The 15983-nt window shown below is 43.8% G+C and overlaps 1 protein-coding gene across 1 annotated transcript in view; it reads left to right on the top strand.

Moving 5' to 3' along the window:
- C6 (complement C6) overlaps window positions 1-15983 on the top strand; it is a 112171-nt gene that overhangs the window by 75860 nt on the left and 20328 nt on the right. The window contains exon 13 of the mRNA XM_075543013.1: window positions 563-674. Coding sequence (XP_075399128.1) covers window positions 563-674 — 112 coding nt within the window. The remainder of the gene's footprint in view (window positions 1-562; window positions 675-15983) is intronic.

The following is a 15983-nucleotide window of genomic DNA, read 5'->3' as shown; positions in this document are numbered from 1 at the left end:
AGGAAGGCCCTCGATGAGCTGGACAGACACATGGCTGCAATAATGGGTTCGAGTATGAGCACAGTTATAAGATGGGCACAGGATTGGGTAGCGCTTCATTCTGTGTGCACGGCGTCTCTGGGAGTCAAACCGACGCGCTGGCAGCAACAACTGCTGAAACAAAGGAGCGATCACAATTTCACCTGTTCCCACAAAGCATTGCTTCTGCTGCTATTTCTTTCTCTGCATGCAATGTTTTCTCTCGAATCTCGAGGTTAGCAGTTGAAAACCACCATTGCTCTGCGGAAGAAAGATGAGTCTTCTACTCCGATAAAGAGTTAGCCTCAGGAACCACCAGGGGCAGCTCCTCCCTGTCCCATAGGATCCCTATGAGTCAGAATTGACCGGATGGCTGTGAGTCTGAGAAACCCATGTCGGAAGATGTATATGTGTTTACCTATAGATATACATGTCTCTACATGTAGATTTCTGTTTACATTTATGTATATGGGTACCTAATTATGTCTCTATGTAAATTAATTATTAGTTATTGTCATTATTTACTATAATTATTTCCTTTCAGTGGACAGCCGTGTATTAGTGATGACGAAGAAATGAAAGAGATAGATCTTCCTGAGATAGAAACAGACTCAGGGTGTCCTCCACCTATTCCTCCAGAAAACGGGTTCTTCCGGGTAAGTGTCCTACCTCTGCTTCAGATTCGGTTGTTGTTCGGTGCCATAAAGTTGATTTGATTTATAGAGACCCATGTGACAGAATAAAGCTGCCCCCTTGGGTTGTACTTCTGGGAGCAGATCACCAGATATTCAACCACTGAGACGCGGAATGGGTTCAAATTGTAGCAGCTAAGCATGCCACCACTGTGCCACCAGTGTCTCTCTTAGGGTCAGCGCTCCAAACATAAAGTTCTAGAAGGATGATTTTTCTTTGAACGATGCTTACTGCTTTCACATTTAGTTATCTATTAATCAATGGGCAAAATAATAATACTAGTTAGAAAAGCATTATCACTCTTCCATCCTGAATTCCCTAGAGATTCTTCGGACACGGTGGTTAAGCCACAGAATAGCAGGTCCTTAAACATGACTAAGTTCATAGGATAATGGCATATTTACATGACTGGAGAATGGAACTTGAACACAAGATAGCTTTAGATGATGCAGCACCCTGTGAACTAGCCACTATAAAGGCGTGTGGTGAGAGAGATAGGTGTCCCCTGCTGCGGTTCAAGGCGGCACTGCATCTGTGATGCCTTCCTGGACTTCAAAAAGGCAGAGCCATAAGTCATCAAATGCATGCTAGCACGCTTTTAAAATTAACTTTATCTCTCCCATTAAGCCACAATATGTTTCCATTATGTAAATAAGGACAAAAAACTGGATAGCAAGAATTAGCAGACAGATGTTCAATACACGAATACATGTTCCATATGATATATTTTAAATTGATCACAGAAGGCATACTGTTTAATTTTACCTTTCTTAACTTCAATGAAGCCTTCAAATTAATATTTTCACTTCAGCTGTATTATGTTCATGATCAAAAAGCAATAATCCTTGGATCTCTAAAGTCAGCAAATAAATATCCATGGAGCAAAATCTGCTAATGTGTGGCCCACTGTCATTAATCTTCTGCCCTTTTATGAAAGCTATCATGCCTACCGGTTTACATGTAGATAAAGTATTTTGGAGGGAGAAAATTTCAATTAGTCTTCAAAGCAGAGGTGCAATCAAGGTACCACCTGCTCAAGCTCCACCCCATGTTCCTAGGCCTAGTTGGCACAATAAACCTAACTATCACAGGTGCTACATTCTAGAATGTAACAAAATCAATGGCAGGACTTATTAAGGCACAGATTTCTGTTGGAAACTTCTGCAATTTTTTATTGCGTTAGTCTTTGGTGAGAACACAGATAAAACTATACCTAATAAGTTGTCAGGCGATGCAGATTCTGCTGGCTCAAGACACACACAGTTGGGCAATTAATATAAGAAAGAACAAGAAAATATTACTATTGTCCATAGACAAAATCTAATCCATCACCTGTTTCTTATTTTTAATAAATCTTTCTTGGAACATAACATTCTCATAAAGATTAGTTACAGAAATCATACCCTGCCAAGCCTAATGCAGTCACTAAGTGGTCCATTGTATAAAAAGTTTACTGATTCCTTCCTTGCCTAAACTATTACACTCCTAAATAAGTTCCTTATTGTTGGATTCAGATATAAAAATAACTTTTCATCTATTTGCACTAGCTAGTTGCAAAAATTATTAAAATTGCAGAGATTCTAATTTTAAAAACACAGGAAAGGTTCTAATAGTGATTCATTATTCTTATGACTTGTTTTGTAAAATTAGATTATGTTTCAATTTCATGAACAATTCAATTTCATGAACAAATTCAAACCTTATTTTATTTTTTTCTCCTTATTAAAGATCTAATCTTTATTTGACAACAACTTTTACTCAAAAATAATAGAATTTTAAATATTTCTAATATTTAATTTTCTAAGTGATTGATTAAAATAAGTAAAACTAATGGCACAAATGATTAAGCAAAAGAGCTTAACAAGTTTACAAAGAGTGGCTGGAGAAAGGCAAAGTAAATAATTATAATGAAATGTGCAAAGACCTGGAGGTAGAAACTCAAAGGAGAGAATCCCGTACGGACAGGAAGATGGCCGACAGGGACACCGGCATACTCTGAGCTCCTCCAAACAAAGCGGGATTGGTGACCAGGTAGCTGAATAGTAAGAGTCTGGTGAGTGAAATATCCCCCTGGGACAGCACCCCAGTCCTACCCCACGTATTTGTCCTGAGCAGGGGTCTAGGTGAAAGAGGACCGGACTAGTGGGACATCTCTGGCCACTAAGCTGCCGTGAGCTCACTGGCGACTGGCCTAGGCTCCATCCCCAAACCGGACGCCAGCCCAGAGCCGCTTGCTTGCCCTGCCTAGACAGGCGCAGCAGGTCACGCTCCCCTACTCCAGAGGCCCACTCCCCACTCGCGGATCCCCACTGGGAGAGAAGCTTTCCTCTCCCGCAGTTCCCCTCTCCCTGCAGGGCAGCGATCTGCCCTCGGGCCCGCGTCCCTCCCTCCATTCATCATAGCTCAGGGGAGCGGACCTGCGGGTTGTCTGGCGACCCCCACGGGGGACCATCCACCCGCACCGCTGCCGCGGACCTCTCCACCTGCCCTCCGTGCGCCGGCCTCCCACCCCCGCCCCCCCCCCCCCACCCGCCACTGGCAACCTAGCGCCAGCTCCACTCCTGGCCGGGACCCTGCGCTGAGCACTTCCCGCCGACGGGAACCATAGCCCAACCCACGCCTGTCCCGGACCCTGAGCTTCCGCGGAGCGCCGCGCCCCGCGCTGCTGAGTCTGCCCACCAAGGGCCCCTCCCTGCGCAAGGCACAAGAGTAGGTGCCCTCCCCAGGGTGCTGCGGGGACCCCGGCGGCCGCGACTCTGAGCAGAGGAAGGGCGCCATTGCCCCCTGCGGTTTCGCGCCAATCCTCCGTTGCCGGCGCCATTACCCCCTGCGGTTTCGCGCCAAAAGGGCGGAGAGCGAACACCATTGTTCCCTGCAGTGTCCCGCAGCTGCCTGCGCAGCTATCCAAGGGGCCTCCCCGTGCCCGCTCACAGCCCGGGCAGATCAAACATTCCACCTGCAGTGGAGCCTGGGTCTCGGCTTTGCAGTCCCTGAGGAGCCGTCAGTGAGCTCCAGCCAGCTCTCACCACCTGGGGCCCTGTTGGGTCCCCAGTGCCAGCCCTAAGCCTGCTGCAGCCCGCCCCAGCCACCCCAGGAGACGGCACAGTGGCCTGAGCCTCCACACAATAAGGTTACTCCTGTCTCCCAGAAGCATGGGGCCTATTAAAGGATCAAGGAAAAATCAACAGACCACATCACTCCCAACAAAAAAATCAGAGAAACGAGGCACTTTAACAGATCTAACGTCACTCATAGAAGAAACAGATATAGATCAGCCACAAAAGGAAATCTTCAGAACTCTGCTTGCAGTAATACAGGAGCTAAGAGAAGCAAACCAAAATAAGGATGCAACGATAGAAGGGATGAAATGCACAATAGAGGGGATGAAGTCCACAATAGAGGGGATGAATACTATCCACCAAAAGGAACTGCAGAAACTAACAGAGGAGGTAGCAGAGGCCACACAAAAGGTCACAGAAGCTATATCTAGGCTTGAGGAGGCTGAGAACCGTATCAGTGAACTCGAGGACGCTCAAACCAAACGAAGCAAGCGAGAAAAACAATCAGATAGGAAAATTAAAGAAACAGAAGACAGCCTGAGATCAATGACAGATGCTATGAAGAGGAATAATATTCGAATAATCGGTCTACCGGAACACAACATAACACACAAATCGACCGCCAAGATAGCAAAGGAATTCCTGGAAGAAAATTTCCCCAACCTAACAAAGGAGAATCCGACTCTCATACAGGAAGCAGAGAGGACGCCGGCTAAGCTAAACACCAAGAAGAACACGCCAAGACATATAATTGTAAAATTATCCAACTTAGAGGAAAAAGAGAAAATTCTACGAGCATCAAGGGAAAGGAAGAGTCACATACAAAGGAGCGCAGGTAAGAATATGCTCAGACTTATCAGCAGAAACCATGAAGAGGAGGAGAGAATGGAGCAACATCTTCCAAAAACTGAGAGATAAAAATGCCTCCCCCAGAATCCTATACCCTGCCAAGTTATCCATTAAGATAGAGGGTAAGATAAGGGTCTTCCAGGACAAGGAAGAACTCAAAAAATATACTGCAAGTCACCCGACCCTGCAGAACATACTGGCTGACTCACTATGGCCAGAAGATCAAGCTCCAACTAGAACCACCAGGAGACCACCATATAGCCCATCTCCATCTAGAAGCCAACATGCCAGCAACACGTACCAGGACAACACGGTCTCAGATGGAAAAGAGGACAGGATAGAAACCCTCCACTCAAACGCAGTACATTGATATGAAGGAAGATAGGCAAAGACCCAAAACACAAAACAGAATATGGCAACCATGAAGCCAGAGATTGTAATAATCACTCTGAATACAAATGGGCTCAATTCATATGTTAAAAGAAAGAGGCTGGAGGATTGGATTAGAAAACATAACCCATCAATCTGCTGCCTGCAAGAGACACACCTTAAGCAAGCAGACAAGCATATGCTGAGAATAAAGGGCTGGCAGAAAGTTTACCAAGCAAATGGTAACTCCAAGAAGGCAGGAGTGGCTATCTTAATCTCCGACAAAATGGATCTCAAGATCCAAAACATAAAAAGAGACAAAGAGGGACATTACATAATGCTCAAAGGCTCAGTAAACCAGGAAGCACTAAGCATACTGAATATTTACGCACCTAATAATGGTGCGGCAAATTTCGTCAAACAAACTATTAAAAAAATGACAGAAGAAATCACGGAAACAACAATAATAGTGGGGGACTTCAACACTCCACTATCAGAGAAAGACAGGTCACAGGGAAAGAAGCTCAGCAAAGAGGCCAGAGAGCTAAACAATGTAATTAGGCAACAGGGCCTGATAGACATCTATAGAGCCTTTCATCCAAAAGCAAAAGGTTTCACATTCTTCTCCAATCCACACGGATCTTTCTCAAGAATAGATCACATACTGGGGCACAAGGCCAGCCTGAGTAAATTCAAACACATAGATATTATCCAGACGTCTTTCTCAGACCACCATGCCATAAAGCTGGAGATTAATAGGAGGGCACCCAGAAAAGCAAGGGCCACCAATTGGAGAATAAACAACGATCTCCTGCGACATGAATGGGTTAAGGTCCAGATCAGAGAGGATATCAGGAAATTTCTAGAAACTAATGAGAACGAGCATACAACATATCAAAACTTATGGGACACTGCAAAGGCAGTTATCAGAGGTAGCTTGATATCACTGAATGCATACATGAAAAAAGAAGAAAGGCGTATGACAGATATGTTAACACAAAACCTCCAACAACTAGAACAGAGTCAACAGAACTACCCCTCCAATAGCAAGAGAAAAGAAATAATAAAAATCAGGGCGGAGTTAAACCAGTGGGAAAACAAAAGAACAATGCAAAGGATTAACGCAACTAGAAGCTGGTTTTATGAACGAATTAATAAAATTGACACTCCCCTGGCAAAGCTTACCAAAGATAGAAAGGAACAATCATCAATAGCCAGGATGAGGGATGAATCGGGGGCAATAACAACAGACCCCAATGAGATAAAAAGGATAATCACAAAGTACTATGAAGGTTTGTATTCTAATGAATTCAGAAACCTGGAAGACATGGATAAATATTTAGAAAAACAATCTATCCCTAGATTATCTGAGACAGAGATCAAGAACCTCAACAAACCCATAGCGAAGGAAGAAATAGAGAGTGTCATCAAAAACCTACCAAGGAAAAAGGCCCCAGGGCCAGATGGCTACACAGCAGAATTTTACCAAACATTCAGGGAAGAGCTGACACTGATCCTCCACAAAGTATTCCATAACATAGAAAAGAACGGCAAGCTCCCAAACTCATTTTACGAAGCCAGCATTACTTTGATACCCAAACAGGGAAAAGACCCCACAGGTGTAGAGAATTATAGACCAATATCTCTAATGAACATAGATGCAAAAATCCTTAACAAAATATTGGCCAATAGAATACAAAGGAACATCAAACATATCATTCACCACGACCAAGTAGGATTCATCCCAGCGATGCAGGGATGGTTTAACATCCGAAAATCCATCAATATCATACACCACATCGAGAAGAAAAAGGATAAAAACCATATGATAATATCCATAGATGCAGAAAAAGCATTTGACAACATCCAGCATCCATTCCTAATCAAAACACTCATGAAGATAGGATTGGAAGGTAAGTTCCTCAAGCTCATACAAGCTATCTATGAAAGACCAACAGCCAACATCATAGTCAATGGAGAAAAGACAAGAACAATACCACTGAAAAAGGGTACAAGACAAGGATTCCCCCTGTCCCCTCTTTTATTCAATATCGTTTTGGAGGTTCTGGCTAACAACATAAGACAGCGGAAGGACATCAAAGGGATCCAGTTGGGAGAGGAGGAGGTGAAACTATCGTTATTTGCAGATGACATGATCCTATACATTGAAGACCCCCAAAACTCCACAGTTGGAATACTTACAGCAATAGAGGAATACGGAAGAGTAGCAGGATACAAGATCAATAAACAGAAGTCGGTAGGGTTTCTATACACATCGGACAGGGCCATGGAAGAGGCGATTAAGAGGGAAGTACCCTTCACAGTAGCCAAGAACAAACTGAAATACCTAGGAATATACTTAACAAAAAATACTAAAGACCTTTATAAGCATAATTATAAAACCCTATTACAGGAAACTAAAAGTGACCTTCACAAATGGATGAAGCTCCCCTGCTCATGGTTAGGTAGGCTGAACATAGTAAAGATGACAGTTCTTCCTAAAGCACTCTACAAGTTCAATGCTATACCAATCCAATTACCATCAACCTTCTTCAAAGAATTGGAAAAACTGACCACCAACTTCATATGGAGAGGGAAGAAACCCAGAATTAGCAGAGAACTCCTCAAGAAGAAGGACACAATTGGAGGACTCGCCCTACCTGATTTTAATGCCTACTACACAGCTACAGTGGTCAAAACAGCATGGTACTGGCACAATGATAGACACTCAGACCAGTGGAAAAGAATAGAAAGCCCAGGAGTAAAATCATCAGCATATAGACAACTGATCTTCGACAAGGGTCCCAAAAACGTCAAGTGGGAAGCAGATGCCCTCTTTAATAAGTGGTGCTGGAAACAATGGATATCCACATGTAGAAAGTTGAAACAAGATGTCTACCTCACCCCATGCACAAGAATACACTCAAGGTGGATCACAGATCTAGAAGTCAAACCCCAAACCATCAGGACCATTAAGGAGGGAATCGGGACTAATCTCAGAGCACTGGCCCAGGGAGCACATAGGCTCACTGCAACAGGGAAGGGGACACACACAGGTGATCTGGAAATCGACAAATGGGATCTAATAAGAATAAAACACCTGTGCACCTCGAAAGACTTTGCCAAGAGGGTGACAAGGCAACCCACAGACTGGGAGAAGATTTTTAGTAATGACACGTCAGACAAAGGGCTCATTACTAAAATCTACAACACCATCATGACCTGCAAAAAGAGGAAAACAGTTAACCCCCTAAGGAAGTGGGCAAAAGAAATGAGAAGAACTTTCACTAGAGAGGAGATCAATATGGCCAATAAATATATGAGAAAGTGCTCGAAGTCCCTTGCCATAAGAGAAATGCAAATCAAAACAACCATGAGATACCACCTAACACCCCTGAGGCTAGCCCAGATCAGTAAATCAGAGAGCAACAAGTGTGGGAGGGGCTGTGGTGAAGTAGGAACCCTCCTCCACTGCTGGTGGTCGTGCAGATTTGTACAGACACTGTGGAAAGCAATCTGGCGATACCTAAAGAAAATGGAAATTGATCTACCTTACGACCCAGCCATCCCTCTACTGGGCATATACCAGGTTGAAGCAGCAAATAAAACACGACCAGTCATATGCGTTCCAATGTTTATTGCGGCACAATTCACAATAGCAAAGACTTGGAAACAGCCTAAGTTTCCATCGATAGACGAGTGGATTAGCAAACTTTGGCACATACACACAATGGAGTATTATGCAGCACTAAAAAGCACCGATGAGCACATGAAACACGTTATTTCATGGGAAGAGCTGGAAGGAATTATGTTAAGCGAGGTAAGCCAGACCCAAAGGGACAGGTACAACATGAGTCCCCTGAGGTAAGTACAATCAGCATGACAGAAATGGGGCATTAATCCACCCAAGGGGAGGGTATGGTTTATATCTCCACAGAGAAAGTGGGACCAGACTTCAACCCAGTGTCGCAAGGTGTGAATGCAATATCCCGGCGTGGAGGAGGGAACCGGTGGAGAGGTCTGGGAGGCTGGCCCCAGCACCATAAATTAAGTGGATTCCTGCCCCTCCCCCAAAAAGAATTTGTTCCAAAGGACGACATTGACTCTGCAGCTATGGGAGATGGACATATTTGATCAGAGCACACGGGAGCAGATGAAGGGGCAGGAGGAGAGAGTGGAGCACAGCCTGGCCCACCAGGCCGTGATGATGATGTTCCTGAGTAGAGCAGCAAGTCCACAGAGAGAACAACATGGCTGGCCCTACTATGAGACATGATGCCCCTCAGTGACTAAGGGTGATACAGGGGACAGCACCAGAGACAAAGTGTGGGAATAGCACCTGACCTGATCCCACCACACCGAGGCAAATCACTGGGGGCGTGCAGCAGAACAGCAAGGGAATGGAGTGGCAAGGACCCCAGGGAATGCTGAAAGTGGACTTTGGGGCCAGGGCGTGGTGCCCCAACAGACTGGACTGGAAAACGCTCCTAAGGGCCAGCAAAGATCCCTGAACTAACTACAAGCTTTTCTCTTGTGAACTGTTTTGTTCGGTTCTTTTTCAGTGGTTTGTTTTGGTTGTTTTGTTGTCTGGTTGTATACTGTTGCTTTGTGTTCCTCTGTCTAGTTTTCGTGCATGTTAGTGACTCCACAGGTCTGTCTGAATAGGACAGGCTGGATGAACTATCTGGATGAAAAACAACGGGACCGACAGTTCCGGGGGGACTTGGGGTGGGGAGGTAGGGGGGGGTAAGGAAGTGGTGTTAACAAACCCAGGGACAAGGGAAAAACATGGGACCCCAAATGGTAGAGAAGGGGGAGTGGCAGGCCTGGTGGGAAATGATCAAGGGTAAGGTTGCTTAGAGAAGAGGTATACTCTAGCCCAGGTGGCGATGAAGCATGGTAGTAGGGCAGGAGGAAGGTCAAGGGAGATGGAGGAAAGAGCTAGGAGTCAAAGGGCATTCATGGAGGTCTAGACAAAGACATGTACATGCAAATATATATAGGAGGTTGGGGAAATAGATCTTTGTGTCTATATTTATAGGTCAAGTATTAAGGTGGCAGAAGGACCTTGGGCCTCTACTCAAACACTCCCTCTATGCATGAATACCTTCTTTTATTAAATTGGAACTCTATGATGCTCACTCTCCCGACACAACGGCTGGAGCCAAAATGGGTGAACAAGTAAATGTGGTGAAGAAAGCTGATGGTGCCCAGCTATCAAAAGAGATAGTGACTGGGGTCTTAAAGGCTTGAAGATAAACAAGCGGCCATCTAGCTCAGAAGCAACAAAGTCCACATGGAAGAACACACCAGCCTGTGTGATCGAGTGGTCCCAAAGGGATCAGTTACCAGGCATCAAAGAACAAAAAATCATATCAATGACTGCACACCTCCATGATAGGATTGCTGAAGACAAATGGGTGCACAAGCAAATGTGGTGAAGAAAGCTGATGGTGCCTGGCTATCAAAAGAGATAGTGTCTGGGGTCTTAAAGGCTTGAAGGTGAACAAGCGGCCATCTAGCTCAGAAGCAAAAAAGCCCACATGGAAGAAGCACACCGGCCAGTGCGATCACGAGGTGCCCAAGGGACCAGGTATAAGGCATCATGCAAAAAAAAAAAAAAGATATAAGTGTGTGTATGTATGTGTATATATGTGTATATGTATATATGTATGTGTATATATATATTATATTAAATGAAGGGGGAAGTGCAGAGTGGAGACCCAAGGCCCAAGTGTCGGCCAATGGAGATCCCCTCATAGAGGGGCTTAGGAGAGGAGATGGGTTAATTAGGGTGTGAGGTAGTATCGATGAAGAACACAGCTTTCCCCCAGATCCTGGATGCTTCCTCCCCCCAACTACCATGATCCGAATTCTACCTTGCAGGGCTGGATAGGACAGAGGCTGTACACTGGTACATATGAGGGTTGGAGGTACAGGGAATCCAGGGTGGATGATACCATCAGGACCAAGGGTGTGAGGGACGATGCTGGGAGAGTGGAGGGTGAGTGGGTTGGAAAGGGGGAACTGATTACAAGGATCCACATGTGACCTCTTCCCTGGGAGAGGGACAGCAGAGAAGGAGGGAAGGGAGACCCCGGGTAGGGCAAGATATGACAAAATAACGAGGTATAAATTACCAAGGGCATATGAGGGAGGGGGGAAAGGGGAGGGAGGGGGGGAAAAAAAAGAGGACCTGATGCAAGGGGCTTAAGTGGAGAGCAAATCCCTTGAGAATGATTGGGACAGGGAATGTATGGATGTGCTTTATACAATTGATGTATGTATATGTATGGATTGTGGTAAGAGTTGTTTGAGTCCCTAATAAAATGTAAAAGAAGAAAAGAGAAAAAAATGATTAGGGCAAAGAATGTACAGATGTGCTTTATACAATTGATGTATGTATATGTATGAACTGTGAAAAGAATTGTATCAGCCCCAATAAATTGTTAAAATTTAAAAAAAAAAAGAAACTCAAAGGAAAAACATAGTAGGTATTTCAACAGCAAAAAGAACAAATGAAAACTGCCAATCCTCAAGTTTCAATACTGAAGAATTTTATGGCCAGATATGGAATGATGAAGGGAACATTTAAAGAACATGTAAGGAATATACAGTCCACAAAATAAGTGGTCATCATTCAACCATTTCAAGATGGTAGCACATAATCAAAAACCAAGAATATTGAAGAAGTCCAAGCTGCAGTGAAAGCATTAAAAAGACAAACAAACTCGCTGCCTTTGAGTCAATGCCTACTCATAGTGACCCCTTAGTACAGAGGGGAACGGCTCCTGTGAGCTTTCTCATCTGCAATTCTTTATGGGATTATAAAGTCCTGTCTTTCTCCCTCAGAGCAGCTAGTGGTATCGAACTGCTGACCTGATGGCTCCCAGCCCAATGTACAACCACAACAACTCTCAGAGTCAATTCCATTCTGTCTCCCTAAAAGTCTTTGAGGGAGCAAAACAATTCACATTCCATCCAAATAGCATTTGTTGTGTTTGAACTGCTGAACTTTGGGTTGGAACTCCAACCCTAATCCTCTATCCCACCTGACTCCAAGTGCAAACCAAGACTCCTGGAATTGACAGAACACCGATTGAAATGTTTCAACAAATGGATGCCATATCAAAATCAAGAAATTTGGAAGTGTGCTACATGGCCGGCTGATTGGGAGAAATCCATACTTGTGCCCATTCCATGAAAGGTGATACAACAGATTATTCAATTTAGTAAATATTAATATCATACCAAGGTTAAAATTTTGTGAAGATAATTAAAGAACAGTAGAGTTGTACATCAACATATCCTCTGAGAAATTCAAAATGGATTCAAAAGAGGACATGAACTAAAATATTTCATTGCTAATATCAGCTAGATCTTGGCTAAAAGAAAATACAAGAAAGATATTTAGCTATATTTTATTAGTTATGCCCTGATGGTGTAGGGAGTTATTTATTGGGCTGTACTCTTAAGGTCAGCAGTTCGTGTCCTCCAGCGGGTCCAAGGGAGAAAGGTGAGGCTTTCTGCTCCCAGAAAGGTTTACAGCCTAAGACACCCAAAGGTGCAGTTCTCTGTTTTACAGTAACACTAAGACTCAACTTGACGGTAGTGAGTTGGGTTTGAGTGTTATTTGTTGTTATTTTCAGTTAGTGAGTTAGCTAGTTTGTTGGTATTCAAAGGAATTCCACTGTGTTGGCCATAACAAACTATGTCTAATTTTGCAAAGAATAGAAAGTCCCGACACTTCATTGTGCTCATGTGGAAAGTGTACATAGACTAGCCAAGAGGCAATCATTCGAAGGCAACAAAGGGATACTGTGTGGCTGACAATCAAGACAGGTGTTCATACGTTTTCCCAGCTGCATGCTGAGCAAACTGTCCAACAACCTGGAGTATAGGAAGAACGTGGCATCAGGATTGGAGGAAAACTTTATAACTATCTGCAGTATGCAAATGACATAATGCAAAGATAGAAGTGAGAACTTCAAGCACACTTACTAAAAATCAGTGATTCCAGAGCTCAGTACGGATTATACCTCAATGTAAAGAACACAAAGATATTCACAATTAACCCGAAAAACAACACTATGAAAGATAAATGGAAAAGAGATTGGCATTGTGAGGAATTCCCTTGTACTTGGAATCACAGTCAGCACCCAAGGAACAGCTGTCAAGAAGTTCAACATCATATTATGTGGGGCATAGCTTGCCAAATACCCCTTTTAAAGCATTAAAAAGCAGAGTGTCACTCTGGAGACTGAAGGATGCTTCTTTCAACTACACATAAATGTTTAAAAGCTGGACAATCAAAGGAAGATCAAAGAATCGATGCGTTTGAATGACGGTGTACAGGAAGAATCTTGAATATACCACGGATTGCCAGAGAATGAACGCCATCTGTGTTGGATGAAGTAGGACCCATTGGATGAAGTAGGACAGGAATTCTCTTCTCAGAAGCAAGGATAAGAAGACTTTGTATCCTTTACATTAGACATGTTCTTAGAAGGAACTTTTCCCTTTTAGCACAGTGGTTCTCAACCTGTGCATCGCGACCCTTTGGGGGTCGAACGACCTTTTCACAGTAGTTTCCCAATTCATAACAGTAGCAAATTTACAGTTCTGAAGCAGCTACAAAAATAGTTTTATGGTTGGGGGTCACCATAAGGGTGTGGCATGAGGAAGGTTGAGAACCACTGCTTTAGCAGGACATCATAGCTGATAAAACATGGGACCAATTAAAAAAGAGAAAGTATCTCCACCAGGTAGATTGCTTTATTTGCATGTGAAAGCTGGACATTGACTAGGAAGACCATAAAGAATTGATGCATTTGAGTTATGCTTTCGCCAGTCTTACAAAGATTGTGGGAACGCCACAGGACAGAAGAGAGTTTCCTTCTGTGGTCTAGAGGGCTTTTGTGAGTCACAGCTGACTCAATGGCACCTAAACGAGAGCCTTGTTAAGTTTCTTGTAACAAAATGTCCCTGTATGGAATCAGAGGGAGGTAATGACTTAGAGCCTGGGTGGCATAGTCATTGAGCACTGGGCTGTGTGTCTGTCTGGGTTGACTAGAGAAACAAATTCACTGACTCATATATGTGCAAGAGATAAATTTATATCAAGAAGTAATTATGCATCAATAAAACACCCAAGCCCAATCCAGATCAAGCCCATATGTTTGAATTTACCCCATATGTCCGATATTATCCCATGAATTCCTCTTGAGACTCAAGCAGCACATGAAATGATCCCAAATGCAGGAAGATCACAGGCCAGTGGTTGGAAAGTCCTGTGGATCCAATGTCAGTGGATGCATCTCCTGGGCTCCCGCTGCCATCAGCATGGCTCCATATGGCTTGTCAACAGGAATGTGTAGCAGAGAGTGAGTCCTGCCTCCAGGGAGGAAGAGAGCAAGTCCAAGAAGATTCAAGTGAAGACCTCATGCCCAGAAGGAGGGGTCACCAGGCTCCACCCTTTCATTGTTATTTATCAAGTTGACGTGAAATTGTGTAACTACCCCAGGCTGTGATCTGCAGGAGAAAGAGGGCACTTCCCGTGTTCCTCAGGAGAAAGAGGGCACTTCTACTCCTGTAGAAGGTTACAGTGTCAGAAACTCAGAGGACAAATTCTACCCTGTCCTCCAAGGTCAGTGTAAACCAGCACTGACTTAATGGCAGCATGTTTGAATGGGTTTAATCAATGTGTCACAAAAGGATTATATCTTTTCTGTGTAAGTGGGGCACAATATTTATATTCCAACTATGCCCACCTCTTACTAAGCACGTAGTTTCTCTGTTCTTGAAATCGTAGGTTATAGATTGAGAAATGCAGCAGATTGTAGTCCAATGTGTGACCACTGTGGCATTCTATCTATGATGACATATTCATTTCATGTGGTGACAGTAGCAAAATACCACAGACGAGGGAGACACAAAGGCCTTCAATGAGGCAATGGCAGGCTCAAACATAAGAGGAGGAGGGCACAGGACCAGGCAGGGTTGATTCCGTTATACACAGAGTCACTATGAGATGGGACCAACTAGATAGTGCCTAACAACAAGGTAAGCACAAGTTAAGGAAATAAAACTCCACATTATTGGACGAACAGAGAACATCATGATAAATGAAGGCAAGATTAAAATTGTCAAGGATTTCATTTCACTTGGATTCACAATCAATGCAAAAATCAAACTGCATATTGCATTAGGCAAATCTGCTGCACAAGACCTCTCGAGAATGTTTAAGAGCAGAGATGTCACGTTGAGGACTAAGATGTATCTGACCCAAGACCATGGAAAGGCAGACAATGAATAAGTAAAACCATAAAAAAGTAATGCATTTGAATTATGGAGTTGGCAAGGAATATTGAAAGAACGACGGACTACCTGGTGGCATTGTAGTTACACGTTGGGCTGTGCTCAGCAAAGTCCACAAAATCATCCACCGCTCTGAGGAAGAAAACAAGCTTTCCACTGCCATAAAGAGAAACAGCCTCAGAAACTCACAGGGGCAGTCCTCTCTGTCCTTTAGGGTCGCTATGAGTAAGTACAGTATTGAGTCGATGGCAGTAAGTTTGATGAACTGCTAGAAGAACAAAAAAATCCATCTCTGAAGAAGTACAGCCAAAAAGCTCCTCAGAATCGAGCGTGGAGAGATTTAATCTCACAAGCTGTGGGCTGTTATCAAGACGGACCAGTTTCTAGAGAAGGACATTCTGCTCGGTAGAGTGTTAGTGGAAAAGGAAGGCCTTCAAGGATATGGGTTGACACAGTAGCTGCAACAATGGGCCCAAGCATAGACATGGTGAGGATGGCACAGACGGTGCAGCATTTCTTTGTCTGGTACATCAGGTCCCTGTGAGTCAGAAATGACTCCACGGCATCCAACAACAACGTGTCACTAAAAAGAACAGAAATGCGTTGTCTCAGAGTGTTGCATTCAATAAATCTGCTGCACAAGAACACTTCAGAGCATTGAAAGGCAGGATATTACTC

This window comes from Tenrec ecaudatus, chromosome 2 (assembly GCF_050624435.1).
Source record: "Tenrec ecaudatus isolate mTenEca1 chromosome 2, mTenEca1.hap1, whole genome shotgun sequence".
Classification (NCBI taxonomy): domain Eukaryota; kingdom Metazoa; phylum Chordata; class Mammalia; order Afrosoricida; family Tenrecidae; genus Tenrec; species Tenrec ecaudatus.
This window is presented reverse-complemented; position numbering and strand designations above follow the sequence as displayed.